The following is a 16,611-nucleotide window of genomic DNA, read 5'->3' as shown; positions in this document are numbered from 1 at the left end:
CATGCCGCGTGACAGAGGGGGTTAGTTCATGCATCATGACAGAGGGGGTTAGTTCATGCATCATGACAGAGTGGGTTAGTTCATGCATCATGACACAGGGGGTTAGTTCATGCATCATGACAGAGGGGGTTAGTTCATGCATCATGACAGAGGGGGCTAGTTCATGCATCATGACAGAGGGGGGTAGTTCATGCAGCGTGACAGAGGGGGGTAGTTCATGCATCATGAAAGAGGGGGTTAGTTCATGCATCATGACAGAGGGGGCTAGTTCATGCATCGTGACAGAGGGGGCTAGTTCATTCATCATGACAGAGGGGGTTAGTTCATGCATCATGACAGAGGGAGTTAGTTCATGCAGCATGATAGAGTAGTTCATGCCGCGTGATAGAGGGGGTTAGTTCATGCATCATGACAGCGGGGTTAGTTCATGCATCATGACAGAGGGGGTTAGTTCATGCATCATGACAGAGGGGGCTAGTTCATGCAGCATGATAGAGTAGTTCATGCCGAGTGATAGAGGGGGTTAGTTCATGCATCATGACAGCGGGGTTAGTTCATGCATCATGACAGAGGGGGTTAGTTCATGCATCATGACAGAGGGGGTTAGTTCATGCATCATGACAGAGGGGGCTAGTTCATGCATCGTGACAGAGGGGGTTAGTTCATGCAGCGTGACAGAGGGGGTTAGTTCATGCATCATGATAGAGGGGGTTAGTTCATGCATCATGACAGAGGGGGTTAGTTCATGCCGCGTGACAGAGGGGGTTAGTTCATGCCGCGTGACAGAGGGGGTTAGTTCATGCCGCGTGACAGAGGGGGTTAGTTCATGCATCGTGACAGAGGGGGTTAGTTCATGCCGCGTGACAGAGGGGGTTAGTTCATGCATCATGACAGAGGGGGTTAGTTCATGCATCATGACAGAGGGGGTATGTTCATGCATCATGACAGAGGGGGTTAGTTACTGCCGCGTGACAGAGGGGGGTAGTTCATGCATCATGACAGAGGGGATTAGTTCATGCATCGTGACAGAGGGGGCTAGTTCATGCATCGTGACAGAGGGGGCTAGTTCATGCAGCATGACAGAGGGGGTTTGTTCATGCAGCGTGACAGAGGGGGTTAGTTCATGCATCATGACAGAGGGGGTTAGTTCATGCATCATGACAGAGGGGGTTAGTTCATGCCACTTGACAGAGGGGGTTAGTTCATGCATCGTGACAGATGGGGTTAGTTCATGCATCATGACAGAGGGGGTTAGTTCATGCATCATGACAGAGGGGGCTAGTTCATGCATCATGACAGAGGGGGTTAGTTCATGCATCATGACAGAGGGGGTTAGTTCATGCATCATGCTAGAGGGGGTTAGTTCATGCAGCGTGACAGAGGGGGCTAGTTCATGCATCATGACAGAGGGGGTTAGTTCATGCATCATGACAGAGGGGATTAGTTCATGTCGCGTGACAGAGGGGGTTAGTTCATGCATCATGAAAGAGGGAGTTAGTTCATGCATCATGACAGAGGGGTTAGTTCATGCAGCGTGACAGAGGGGGCTAGTTCATGCCGCGTGACAGAGGGGTTAGTTCATGCATCATGACAGAGGGGTTAGTTCATGCATCGTGACAGAGGGGGTTAGTTCATGCAGCATGACAGAGGGGGTTAGTTCATGCATCATGACAGAGGGGGTTAGTTCATGCATCCTGACAGAGGGGGTTAGTTCATGCATCGTGACAGAGGGGGTTAGTTCATGCATCATGACAGAGGGGGTTAGTTCATGCCACTTGACAGAGGGGGTTAGTTCATGCATCGTGACAGAGGGGGCTAGTTCATGCCGCGTGACAGAGGGGGTTAGTTCATGCATCGTGACAGAGGGGGTTAGTTCATGCATCGTGACAGAGGGCGTTAGTTCATGCATCATGACAGAGGGGGCTAGTTCATGCATCATGACAGAGGGGGTTAGTTCATGCATCATGACAGAGGGGGTTAGTTCATGCATCATGACAGAGGGGGCTAGTTCATGCAGCGTGACAGAGGGGGTTAGTTCATGCATCATGACAGAGGGAGTTAGTTCATGCATCATGACAGAGGGGGTTAGTTCATGCATCATGACAGAGGGGGTTAGTTCATGCATCATGACAGAGGGGGCTAGTTCATGCATCATGACAGAGGGAGTTAGTTCATGCATCATGATAGAGGGGGTTAGTTCATGCATCATGACAGAGGTGGTAGTTCATGCATCATGACAGAGGGGGTTAGTTCATGCATCATGACAGAGGGGGTTAGTTCATGCCGTGTGACAGAGGGGGCTAGTTCATGCCGCGTGACAGAGGGGGTTAGTTCATGCATCGTGACAGAGGGGGTTAGTTCATGCATCATGACAGAGGGGGTTAGTTCATGCCGCGTGACAGAGGGGGTTAGTTCATGCATCGTGACAGAGGGGGTTAGTTCATGCATCGTGACAGAGGGGGTTAGTTCATGCAGCGTGACAGAGGGGGTTAGTTCATGCAGCGTGACAGAGGGGGTTAGTTCATGCATCATGACAGAGGGGGTTAGTTCATGCCGTGTGACAGAGGGGGCTAGTTCATGCCGCGTGACAGAGGGGGTTAGTTCATGCATCGTGACAGAGGGGGTTAGTTCATGCATCATGACAGAGGGGGTTAGTTCATGCCGCGTGACAGAGGGGGTTAGTTCATGCATCGTGACAGAGGGGGTTAGTTCATGCATCGTGACAGAGGGGGTTAGTTCATGCAGCATGACAGAGGGGGTAGTTCATGCATCATGACAGAGGGGGTTAGTTCATGCATCGTGACAGAGGGGGTTAGTTCATGCAGCATGACAGAGGGGGTAGTTCATGCATCATTACAGAGGGGGCTAGTTCATGCATCGTGACAGAGGGGGTTAGTTCATGCAGCGTGACAGAGGGGGCTAGTTCATGCATCGTGACAGAGGGGGTATGTTCATGCAGCATGACAGAGGGGGTTAGTTCATGCATCGTGACAGAGGGGGCTAGTTCATGCATCATGACAGAGGGAGTTAGTTAATGCAGCATGATAGAGTAGTTCATGCCGCGTGACAGAGGGGGTTAGTTCATGCATCGTGACAGAGGGGGTTAGTTCATGCATCGTGACAGAGGGGGCTAGTTCATGCATCGTGACAGAGGGGGCTAGTTCATGCAGCGTGACAGAGGGGGCTAGTTCATGCATCATGACAGAGGGGGTTAGTTCATGCATCATGACAGAGGGGGTTAGTTCATGCATCGTGACAGAGGGGGCTAGTTCATGCATTTTGACAGAGGGGGCTAGTTCATGCATCATGACAGAGGGGGTTAGTTCATGCATCATGACAGAGGGGGTTAATTCATGCATCGTGACAGAGGGGGTTAGTTCATGCATCATGACAGAGGGGGTTAGTTCATGCATCGTGACAGAGGGGGCTAGTTCATGCCGCGTGACAGAGGGGGTTAGTTCATGCATCATGACAGAGGGGGTTAATTCATGCAGCATGATAGAGGGGGTTAGTTCATGCATCATGACAGAGGGGGCTAGTTCATGCATCATGACAGAGGGAGTTAGTTCATGCATCATGACAGAGGGGGTTAGTTCATGCATCATGACAGAGGGGGTTAGTTCATACCACGTGACAGAGGGGGTTAGTTCATGCATCGTGACAGAGGGCGTTAGTTCGTGCATCATGAAAGAGGGCGTTAGTTCATGCATCATGACAGAGGGGGCTAGTTCATGCATCGTGACAGAGGGGGCTAGTTCATGCAGCGTGACAGAGGGGGCTAGTTCATGCATCATGACAGAGGGGGTTAGTTCATGCATCATGACAGAGGGAGTTAGTTCATGCATCATGACAGAGGGGGTTAGTTCATGCATCATGACAGAGGGGGTTAGTTCATGCATCATGACAGAGGGGGCTAGTTCATGCATCATGACAGAGGGAGTTAGTGCATGCATCATGACAGAGGGGGTTAGTTCATGCATCATGACAGAGGGGGTAGTTCATGCATCATGACAGAGGGGGTTAGTTCATGCATCATGACAGAGGGGGTTAGTTCATGCCGTGTGACAGAGGGGGCTAGTTCATGCCGCGTGACAGAGGGGGTTAGTTCATGCATCGTGACAGAGGGGGTTAGTTCATGCATCATGACAGAGGGGGTTAGTTCATGCCGCGTGACAGAGGGGGTTAGTTCATGCATCGTGACAGAGGGGGTTAGTTCATGCATCGTGACAGAGGGGGTTAGTTCATGCAGCGTGACAGAGGGGGTTAGTTCATGCAGCATGACAGAGGGGGTTAGTTCATGCATCATGACAGAGGGGGTTAGTTAATGCCGCGTGACAGAGGGGGGTAGTTCATGCATCATGACAGAGGGGGTTAGTTCATGCATCATGACAGAGGGGGTTAGTTCATGCATCGCGACAGAGGGGGCTAGTTCATGCATCATGACAGAGGGGGTTTGTTCATGCATCGCGACAGAGGGGGCTAGTTCATGCATCGCGACAGAGGGGGTTAGTTCATGCATCATGACAGAGGGGGTTAGTTCATGCATCATGACAGAGGGGGTTAGTTCATACCACGTGACAGAGGGGGTTAGTTCATGCATCGTGACAGAGGGCGTTAGTTCGTGCATCATGAAAGAGGGCGTTAGTTCATGCATCATGACAGAGGGGGCTAGTTCATGCATCGTGACAGAGGGGGCTAGTTCATGCAGCGTGACAGAGGGGGCTAGTTCATGCATCATGACAGAGGGGGTTAGTTCATGCATCATGACAGAGGGAGTTAGTTCATGCATCATGACAGAGGGGGTTAGTTCATGCATCATGACAGAGGGGGTTAGTTCATGCATCATGACAGAGGGGGCTAGTTCATGCATCATGACAGAGGGAGTTAGTTCATGCATCATGACAGAGGGGGTTAGTTCATGCATCATGACAGAGGGGGTAGTTCATGCATCATGACAGAGGGGGTTAGTTCATGCATCATGACAGAGGGGGTTAGTTCATGCCGTGTGACAGAGGGGGCTAGTTCATGCCGCGTGACAGAGGGGGTTAGTTCATGCATCGTGACAGAGGGGGTTAGTTCATGCATCATGACAGAGGGGGTTAGTTCATGCCGCGTGACAGAGGGGGTTAGTTCATGCATCGTGACAGAGGGGGTTAGTTCATGCATCGTGACAGAGGGGGTTAGTTCATGCAGCGTGACAGAGGGGGTTAGTTCATGCAGCGTGACAGAGGGGGTTAGTTCATGCATCATGACAGAGGGGGTTAGTTCATGCCGTGTGACAGAGGGGGCTAGTTCATGCCGCGTGACAGAGGGGGTTAGTTCATGCATCGTGACAGAGGGGGTTAGTTCATGCATCATGACAGAGGGGGTTAGTTCATGCCGCGTGACAGAGGGGGTTAGTTCATGCATCGTGACAGAGGGGGTTAGTTCATGCATCGTGACAGAGGGGGTTAGTTCATGCAGCATGACAGAGGGGGTAGTTCATGCATCATGACAGAGGGGGTTAGTTCATGCATCGTGACAGAGGGGGTTAGTTCATGCAGCATGACAGAGGGGGTAGTTCATGCATCATTACAGAGGGGGCTAGTTCATGCATCGTGACAGAGGGGGTTAGTTCATGCAGCGTGACAGAGGGGGCTAGTTCATGCATCGTGACAGAGGGGGTATGTTCATGCATCATGACAGAGGGGGTTAGTTCATGCATCATGACAGAGGGGGTTAGTTCATGCAGCATGACAGAGGGGGTTAGTTCATGCAGCGTGACAGAGGGGGCTAGTTCATGCATCGTGACAGAGGGGGTATGTTCATGCAGCATGACAGAGGGGGTTAGTTCATGCATCGTGACAGAGGGGGCTAGTTCATGCATCATGACAGAGGGAGTTAGTTAATGCAGCATGATAGAGTAGTTCATGCCGCGTGACAGAGGGGGTTAGTTCATGCATCGTGACAGAGGGGGTTAGTTCATGCATCGTGACAGAGGGGGCTAGTTCATGCATCGTGACAGAGGGGGCTAGTTCATGCAGCGTGACAGAGGGGGCTAGTTCATGCATCATGACAGAGGGGGTTAGTTCATGCATCATGACAGAGGGGGTTAGTTCATGCATCGTGACAGAGGGGGCTAGTTCATGCATTTTGACAGAGGGGGCTAGTTCATGCATCATGACAGAGGGGGTTAGTTCATGCATCATGACAGAGGGGGTTAATTCATGCATCGTGACAGAGGGGGTTAGTTCATGCATCATGACAGAGGGGGTTAGTTCATGCATCGTGACAGAGGGGGCTAGTTCATGCCGCGTGACAGAGGGGGTTAGTTCATGCATCATGACAGAGGGGGTTAATTCATGCAGCATGATAGAGGGGGTTAGTTCATGCATCATGACAGAGGGGGCTAGTTCATGCATCATGACAGAGGGAGTTAGTTCATGCATCATGACAGAGGGGGTTAGTTCATGCATCATGACAGAGGGGGTAGTTCATGCATCATGACAGAGGGGGTTAGTTCATGCATCGTGACAGAGGGGGCTAGTTCATGCAGCATGACAGAGGGGGTTAGTTCATGCATCGTGACAGAGGGGGTTAGTTCATGCATCATGACAGAGGGGGTAGTTCATGCATCATGACAGAGGGAGTTAGTTCATGCATCATGACAGAGGGGGTTAGTTCATGCATCATGACAGAGGGGGGTAGTTCATGCATCATGACAGAGGGGGTTAGTTCATGCAGCGTGACAGAGGGGGTTAGTTCATGCAGCGTGACAGAGGGGGTTAGTTCATGCCGCGTGACAGAGGGGGGTAGTTCATGCATCATGACAGAGGGGGTTAGTTCATGCCGTGTGACAGAGGGGGCTAGTTCATGCCGCGTGACAGAGGGGGTTAGTTCATGCATCGTGACAGAGGGGGTTAGTTCATGCATCATGACAGAGGGGGTTAGTTCATGCCGCGTGACAGAGGGGGTTAGTTCATGCATCGTGACAGAGGGGGTATGTTCATGCAGCATGACAGAGGGGGTTAGTTCATGCATCGTGACAGAGGGGGCTAGTTCATGCATCATGACAGAGGGAGTTAGTTAATGCAGCATGATAGAGTAGTTCATGCCGCGTGACAGAGGGGGTTAGTTCATGCATCGTGACTGAGGGGGTTAGTTCATGCATCGTGACAGAGGGGGCTAGTTCATGCATCGTGACAGAGGGGGCTAGTTCATGCAGCGTGACAGAGGGGGCTAGTTCATGCATCATGACAGAGGGGGTTAGTTCATGCATCATGACAGAGGGGGTTAGTTCATGCATCGTGACAGAGGGGGCTAGTTCATGCATCATGACAGAGGGGGCTAGTTCATGCATCATGACAGAGGGGGTTAGTTCATGCATCATGACAGAGGGGGTTAGTTCATGCATCATGACAGAGGGGGTTAATTCATGCATCGTGACAGAGGGGGTTAGTTCATGCATCGTGACAGAGGGGGTTAGTTCATGCATCGTGACAGAGGGGGCTAGTTCATGCCGCGTGACAGAGGGGGTTAGTTCATGCATCATGACAGAGGGGGTTAATTCATGCAGCATGATAGAGGGGGTTAGTTCATGCATCATGACTTAGGGGGTTAGTTCATGCATCATGACAGAGGGGGTTAGTTCATGCCGCGTGACAGAGGGGGTTAGTTCATGCATCGTGACAGAGGGGGTTAGTTCATGCTTCGTGACAGAGGGGTTTAGTTCATGCATCATGACTTAGGGGGTTAGTTCATGCATCGTGACAGAGGGGGTTAGTTCATGCCGCGTGACAGAGGGGGTTAGTTCATGCATCATGACAGAGGGGGTTAGTTCATGCAGCGTGACAGAGGGGGGTAGTTCATGCAGCATGACAGAGGGGGTTAGTTCATGCAGCGTGATAGAGGGGGGTAGTTCATGCAGCATGACAGAGGGGGTTAGTTCATGCAGCATGACAGAGGGGGTTAGTTCATGCATCATGACAGAGGGGGTTAATTCATGCAGCATGATAGAGGGGGTTAGTTCATGCATCATGACTTAGGGGGTTAGTTCATGCATCATGACAGAGGGGGTTAGTTCATGCAGCATGACAGAGGGGGTTAGTTCATGCATCGTGACAGAGGGGGTTAGTTCATGCCGCGTGACAGAGGGGGTTAGTTCATGCATCATGACAGAGGGGGTTAGTTCATGCAGCGTGACAGAGGGGGGTAGTTCATGCATCATGACAGAGGGGGCTAGTTCATGCATCGTGACAGAGGGGGTTAGTTCATGCATCGTGACAGAGGGGGTTAGTTCATGCATCATGACAGAGGGGGTTAGTTCGTGCATCATGACAGAGGGGTTTAGTTCATGCATCGTGACAGAGGGGGTTAGTGCATGCAGCGTGACAGAGGGGGTTAGTTCATGCCGCGTGACAGAGGGGGTTAGTTCATGCAGCGTGACAGAGGGGGCTAGTTCATGCATCGTGACAGAGGGGGTTAGTTCATGCAGCGTGACAGAGGGGGTTAGTTCATGCCACGTGACAGAGGGGGTTAGTTCATGCATCATGACAGAGGGGGTTAGTTCGTGCATCGTGACAGAGGGGGCTAGTTCATGCATCCTGACAGAGGGGGTATGTTCATGCATCATGACAGAGGGGGTTAGTTCATGCATCATGACAGAGGGGGGTAGTTCATGCCACTTGACAGAGGGGGTTAGTTCATGCATCATGACAGAGGGGGTTAGTTCATGCATCATGACAGAGGGGGTTAGTTCATGCATCATGACAGAGGGGGTTAGTTCATGCATCATGACAGAGGGGGTTAGTTCATGCATCATGACAGAGGGGGTTAGTTCATGCATCGTGACAGAGGGGGTTAGTTCATGCATCGTGACAGAGGGGTTGTTAGTTCATGCATCATGACAGAGGGGGTTAGTTCATGCCGCGTGACAGAGGGGGTTAGTTCATGCATCATGACAGAGGGGGTTAGTTCATGCATCATGACAGAGGGGGTTAGTTCATGCATCATGACAGAGGGGGTTAGTTCATGCATCGTGACAGAGGGGGTTAGTTCATGCCGCGTGACAGAGGGGGTTCGTTCATGCAGCGTGACAGAGGGGGCTAGTTCATGCAGCGTGACAGAGGGGGTTAGTTCATGCAGCGTGACAGAGGGGGTTAGTTCATGCCGCGTGACAGAGGGGGTTCGTTCATGCAGCGTGACAGAGGGGGCTAGTTCATGCCGCGTGACAGAGGGGGTTAGTTCATGCATCGTGACAGAGGGGGTTAGTTCATGCAGCGTGACAGAGGGGGTTAGTTCATGCCGCGTGACAGAGGGGGTTAGTTCATGCATCATGACAGAGGGGGTTAGTTCATGCATCATGACAGAGGGGGTTAGTTCATGCATCGTGACAGAGGGGGTTAGTTCATGCATCGTGACAGAGGGGGTTAGTTCATGCCGCTTGACAGAGGGGGTTAGTTCATGCCGCGTGACAGAGGGGGTTAGTTCATGCATCATGACAGAGGGGGTTAGTTCATGCATCATGACAGAGGGGGTTAGTTCATGCATCATGACAGGGGGGGTTAGTTCATGCATCATGACAGAGGGGGTTAGTTCATGCATCATGACAGAGGGGGTTAGTTCATGCATCGTGACAGAGGGGGTTAGTTCATGCATCGTGACAGAGGGGGTTAGTTCATGCAGCGTGACAGAGGGGGTTAGTTCGTGCATCGTGACAGAGGGGGCTAGTTCATGCATCCTGACAGAGGGGGTATGTTCATGCATCATGACAGAGGGGGTTAGTTCATGCATCGTGACAGAGGGGGATAGTTCATGCATCATGACAGAGGGGGCTAGTTCATGCATCATGACAGAGGGGGCTAGTTCATGCAGCGTGACAGAGGGGGCTAGTTCATGCATAATGACAGAGGGGGCTAGTTCATGCATCATGACAGAGGGGGCTAGTTCATGCATCATGACAGAGGGGGTTCGTTCATATTGCACAACAATCACTTCACGTGCTATACAGAGTATCCTAGCATACACATGATACTCTCCATGCGGACAGCAATGCAAGAATTTAGCAGCAATTGCAATGCAGATAGGGGAGGCCCACAGGGGTAAAGGTTATCTTGACTCAAGACAGAACAATTCGATCCAAACTGTTCATTGACTGAATTCTAAAAGGAATGCTTCTCTCTCTGGTCTCCCGAGGAGCGGGAGGCTGGTCTCCCCAGGTGACAGACAGGCAGCCGTGGCTGCAGCTGGACCTCAGGGACAGGATAGAGGTGACAGCCATCTCCACACAGGGGCGCTACGGAGGCTCAGACTGGGTCAGCGGCTACCTGCTCCTGTTCAGTGACACAGGCCGAGCCTGGAAGCAGTACCGACAGGAGGACGGGGTGGGGGTGAGTTGCATCATACTGTATATTTACTGTTACCTGTGAGGGGGTCGATCAGCGTTAATATTGCTTGTGGCTTCAATCAATGTAATTGTCTCCATTTCCCTTATGTTTTGAGAGAGAGAGAGAGAGAGAGAGAGAGAGAGAGAGAGAGAGAGAGAGAGAGAGAGAGAGAGAGAGAGAGAGAGAGAGAGACTTATGTTGGAGTCATTATAACTCGTTTTTCAACCGCACCACAAATGTCTTGTTATCAAACCATAGTTTTGGCAAGTCGGTTAAGACATCTACTTTGTGCATGACACAAGTAAATGGACAATGACCCCAAGCATACTTCCAAAGTTGTGGCAAAATGGCTTAAGGACAACAAAGTCAAGGTATTGGAGTGGCCATCACAAAGCCCTGACCTCAATCTCATAGAAAATGTGCAGAACTGAAAAAACGTGTGTGAGCAAGGAGACCTACAAACCTGACTCAGTTACACAAGCTCTGTCAGGAGGAATGGGCCAGAATTCACCCAACTTATTGAGGGAAGCTTGTGCAAGGCTACCCGAAACGTTTGACCCAAGTGAAACAATTTAAAGGCAATGCTACCAAATACTAATTGAGTGTATGTAAACTTCTGACCCACTGGGAATGTGATGAAAGAAATAAAAGCTGAGATAAATTATTCTCTCTACTATTATTCTGACATTTCACATTCTTAAAATAAAGTGGTGATCTTAACTGACCTAAAACAGGGAATTTTTACTAGGATTAAATGTCAGGAATTGTGAAAAACTGAGTTTAAATGTATTTGGCTAAGGTGTATGTAAACTTCTGACTTCACCTGTACATTTTTTTTTATTTAACTAGGCAAGTCAGTTAAGAACAAATTCTTATTTTCAATGACTGCCTAGGAACAGTGGGTCAACTGCCTTGCTAAGGGGCATAACGACAGATTTGTACCTTGTCAGCTTGGGGATTAGATTTTGCAACCTTTCGGTTACTAGTCCAACGCTCTAACCACTAGGCTACGCTGCCGCCCCATATACGTATATATAATTTAGCAAAGAAAGAAACGTCCTCTCTCTGCCAACTGAGATTATTTTCAGCAACCTTAACATGTGTAAATATTTGTAGGAACATAACAAGATTCAACAACTGAGACATAAACTGAACAAGTTACACAGACATGTGACTAACACATTTAATAATGTGTCCCTGAACAAAGGTGGGGTCAAAAATCAAAAGTAACAGTCAGTGTCTAGTGTGGCCACCAGCTGCATTAAGTACTGCAGTGCATCTCCTCCTCATGGACTGCACCAGATTTGCCAGTTCTTGCTGTGAGATGTTACCCCACTCTTCTACCAAGGCACCTGCAAGTTCCCGGACATTTCTGGGGGGAATGGCCCTAGCATTCACCCTCCGATACAACAGGTCCCAGGCGTGCTCAATTGGATTGAGATCCGGGCTCTTCGCTAGCCATGGCAGAACACTGACACACAGGAAGGGTACCACATGAGGGAGGAGGATGTCTTCCCTGTAACGCACAGCGTTGAGATTGTCTGCAATGACAACAAGCTCAGTGCGATGATGCTGTGACACACCACCCCAGACCATGATGGACACTCCACCTCCAAATCGATCCCGCTCCAGAGGACAGGCATCGGTGTAACACTCATTCCTTCGACAATAAACGGGAATCCGACCATCACCCCTGGTGAGACAAAACCGTGACAATTCAGTAAAGAGCACTTTTTGCCAGTCCTGTCTTGTCCAGCGAAGGTGGGTTTGTGCCCATAGGCAAAGTTGTTGCCGGTGATGTCTGGTGAGGACCTGCCTTACAACAGGCCTACAAGTCCTGTGTCTAGCTTCTCTCAGCCTATTGCGGACAGTCTGAGCACTGATGGAGGGATTGTGCGTTCCTGGTGTAACTCGGGCAGTTGATGTTGCCATCCTGTACCTGTCCCGCAGGTGTGATGTTCGGATGTACCGATCCTGTGCAACTGTTGTTACACGTGGTCTATCACTGCGAGGACGATCAGCTGTCCGCCATGTCTCCCTGTAGCGCTGTCTTAGGCGTCTCACAGTACGAACATTGCAATTTATTGACCTGGCCACATCTGCAGTCCTCATGCCTCCTTGCAGCATGTCTAAGGCACAGTCACGCGGATGAGCAGAGACCCTGGGCATATTTATTTTGGTGTATTTCATAGTCAGTAAAAAGGCCTCTTTAGTGTCCTACGTTTTCATAATTGTGACCTTAATTGCCTACCGTCTGTATGCTGTTAGTGTCTTAACGACCGTTCCACAGGTGCATGTACATTAATTGTTTATGGTTCATTGAACAAGCATGTGAAAGCATGTGTTTCTTTTTTTGCTGAGTTTATAAATATATATTTTTTAAATATATTTTATTTTATTATTTTCCCCTAACCCTACCATCCCTTCCCTAATTGGAGTAAACTAATGGACAACAACTCTTAGGCTTCTACTTCCAGCTTATACATACTATATGCATTTTACAAAGAGAGTGTATTTTACAATAGTTATCTTTTCTTTGTTTTTAGTCCCATCCTTCAGCTCCACTCAACCCCTCCCATCTATCACTGAACAGTATCCACTGTAGACTTGTTTTCACTGCTGTGCTATTTCCTGAGGTATTGCCTTGGCTATAGCTCAATGGGCTAATACAGGCGCGCAGGATAGCAGGGTTTCAACCCAGTCGGTCACATGAACTTTAACTTAATCAGTGGCGCAGCGGTCTAAGGCACTGCATCTCAGTGCTAGAGAAGTCACTACAGACCCTTGTTCGATTTCAGGCTGTATCACAACCGGCCGTGATTGGGAGTCCCATAGGGCGGCGCACATTAGCCCAGCGTTGCCCCGGTTATGGTTTGGCCGGGGTAGGCCGTCATTGTAAATAAGATTTTTTTTCTTAACTGAATTTCCTAGTTAAATAAAGGTTAAATTAAACATTTAAAAATGTAAAAATCATCTACGTTATGACTTTTCTTTTCACTCGGCACACTGGGATGAGAGAGTAGCTGAGTATTGAGCTGTAACTCAGAGTAGGGCAAAGCTGCAAGCAAATTAGTTTTTTTTATTTTGGAGTGTTTTATCTTAAATCTGGTGTATTTTCCCCATTGGTTGGATGGGTTTTGAGAAGGAGATGAGGATGAGGATGTGAGGAGTCTGCAATTGAGATTCTCCCATAGGCTACTGAATTTAGGCTATTCACATGGCAGTTAGAGGGCTATTGCCGTTTCCTCTCACATGTTGTTGGAAGGAAGTCTCTAGATTTTGCTCGCCTGAAGTAGAGTATATTGTGATAAATTGCAGCCACACTACTTGCCTAGAGAGTTTTCAGCTATACTTTTCGTGGCTGTTTATTTACCACCACAGACAGATGCTGGCACTAAGACTGCACTCAGTCAGCAGTATAAGGAAATAAGCAAACAGGAAACCACTCACCCAGAGGCGCTCCTAGTGGCCGGAGACTTTAATGCAGGGAAACTTAAATCAGTTCTACCAAATCTATCAACATGTTAAATGTGCATCCAGAGGGGAAAAAATTCTAGATCACCTGTACTCCACACACTGAGACGCGTACAAAGCTCTCCCTCGCCCTCCATTTGGTAAATCCGACCACAACTCTATCCTCCTGATTCCTGCTTACAAGCAAAAATTAAAGCAGGAAGCACCAGTGACTCGGTCTATAAAAAAGTGGTCAGATGAAGCAGATGCTAAACTACATGACTGTTTTGCTATCACAGACTGGAAAATGTACCGGGATTCTTCCGATTGCATTGAGGAGTACACCACATCAGTCACTGGCTTTATCAATAAGTGCATTGAGGACGTCGTCCCCACAGTGACTGTACGTACATATCCCAACCAGAAGAAATGGATTACAGGCAATATTCGCACTGAGCTAAAGGGTAGAGCTGCCATTTTCAAGGTGCGGGACTCTAACCCGGAAGCTTACAAGAAATCCTGCTATGTCCTGCGACGAACCATCAAACAGGCAAAGCGTCAATACAGGGCTAAGATTGAATCATACTACACCGACTCCGACGCTTGTCTTATGTGGCAGGGCTTGCAAACTATTACAGACTACAAAGGGAAGCACAGCTGCGAGCTGCCCAGTGACACGAGCCTACCAGACGAGCTAAATCACTTCTATGCTCGCTTCGAGGCAAGCAACACTGAGGCATGCATGAGAGCATCAGCTGTTCCGGACGACTGTGTGATCACTCTCTCCGTAGCCGACGTGAGTAAGACCTTTAAACAGGTCAACATACACAAGGCTGCGGGGCCAGACGGATTACCAGGACGTGTGCTCCGGGCATGTGCTGACCAACTGGCAGGTGTCTTCACTGACATTTTCAACATGTCCCTGAATGAGTCTGTAATACCAACATGTTTCAAGCAGACCACCATAGTCCCTGTGCCCTAGAACACTAAGGCAACCTGCGTAAATGACTACAGACCCGTAGCACTCACGTCCGTAGCCATGAAGTGCTTTGAAAGGTTGGTAATGGCTCACATCAACACCATTTACCCAGAAACCCTAGACCCACTCCAATTTGCATACCACCAAACAGATCCACAGATGATGCAATCTCTATTGCACTCCACACTGCCCTTTCACACCTAGACAAAAGGAACACTTATGTGAGAATGCTATTCATTGACTACAGCTCAGCGTTCAACACCATAGTACCCTCAAAGCTCATCACTAAGCTAAGGATCCTGGGACTTAACACCTCCCTCTGCAACTGGATCCTGGACTTCCTGACGGGACGCGCCCAGGTGTTGAGGGTAGGTAGCAACACATCTGCCACGCTGATCCTCAAAACTGGAGCTCCACAGGGATGCGTGCTCAGTCCCCTCTTGTACTCCCTGTTCACCCACGACTGCATGGCCAGGCACGACTCCAACACCATCATTGAGTTTGCAGATGACAAAACAGTGGTAGGCCTGATCATAGACAATGACGAGACAGCCTATAGGGAGGAGGTCAGAGACCTGGCCGTGTGGTTCCAGAATAAGAACCTATCCCTCAACGTAGCCAAGACTAAGGAGGTGATTGTGGTTTAGAGGAAAAGGAGGACTGAGCATTCCCCCATTCTCATCGACGGGGCTGTAGTGGAGCAGGTTTAGCGCTTCAAGTTCCTCGGTGTCCACATCCAACAACACACTAGAATGGTCCAAACACACCAACACAGTCGTGAAGAGGGCACGACAAAGTCTATTCCCCATCAGGAAACTAAAAAGATTTGCCATGGGTCCTTAGATCCTCAAAAAGTTCTACAGCTGCAACATCGAGAGCATGCTGACTGGTTGCATCACTGCCTGGTACGGCAATTTCTCGGCCTCTGACCGCAAGGCACTACAGAGGGTAATGCGTACGGCCCAGTACATCACTGGGGCTAAGCTGCCTGCCGCCCAGGACATCTACACCAGGTGGTGTCAGAAGAAGGCCCTAAAAATTGTCAAAGACCCCAGCCACCCCAGTCATAGACTGTTCTCTCTACTACCGCATGGCAAGCGGTACCGGAATGCCAAGTCTAGGACAAAAAGGCTTCTCAACAGTTTTTACCTCCAAGCCATAAGACTCCTGAATGGGTAATCAAATGGCTACCCGGACTATTTTCATTGTATGCCCCCCCCCCCCCAAACCCTCTTTTTACGCTGCTGCTACTCTCTGTTTATCATATATGCATAGTCACTTTAACTATACATTCATGTACATACTACCTCAATTGGGCCGACCAACCATTGCTCCCGCACATTGGCTAACCGGGCAATCTGCATTGTGTCCCACCACCCACCACCCACCACCCACCAACCCCTCTTTTACGCTACTGCTACTCTCTGTTCATCATATATGCATAGTCTCTTTAACTATATCTACATGTACATACTACCTCAATCAGCCTGACTAACCGGTGTCTGTATATAGCCTCGCTACTTTTATAGCCTCGCTACTGTATATAGCCTATTTTTTTACTGTTGTTTTTATTTCTTTACTTACCTATTGTTCACCTAACACCTTTTTTGCACTATTGGTTAGAGCCTGTAAGTAAGCAATTCACTGTAAGGTCTACACCTGTTGTATTCGGCGCACGTGACAAATAAACTTTGATAGGATTTGAAGACCAAAGCAAAAGTGATATGATGTTTGGGACAAGTCATGCTTTTTGATAATCATAGATGGATTCATGTTTCTCCAATCAATAAATTAGTCACATGACCATATGGTTTT

At 49.3% G+C, this 16,611-nt stretch overlaps 1 protein-coding gene across 2 annotated transcripts in view; it reads left to right on the top strand.

Moving 5' to 3' along the window:
- Window positions 1-16,611, top strand: part of LOC129816671 (contactin-associated protein-like 5) — a 174,247-nt gene that overhangs the window by 90,709 nt on the left and 66,927 nt on the right. For both annotated transcript variants that reach the window (XM_055871433.1, XM_055871432.1), the window contains exon 3: window positions 10,174-10,367. In XM_055871433.1, the coding sequence (XP_055727408.1) occupies window positions 10,174-10,367 (194 nt within the window). The remainder of the gene's footprint in view (window positions 1-10,173; window positions 10,368-16,611) is intronic.

Source organism: Salvelinus fontinalis, chromosome 19 (assembly GCF_029448725.1).
Source record: "Salvelinus fontinalis isolate EN_2023a chromosome 19, ASM2944872v1, whole genome shotgun sequence".
Lineage (NCBI taxonomy): Eukaryota > Metazoa > Chordata > Actinopteri > Salmoniformes > Salmonidae > Salvelinus > Salvelinus fontinalis.
The sequence above is the reverse complement of the archived record's forward strand: the minus strand, read 5'-3'. Positions and strand labels throughout refer to the sequence as shown.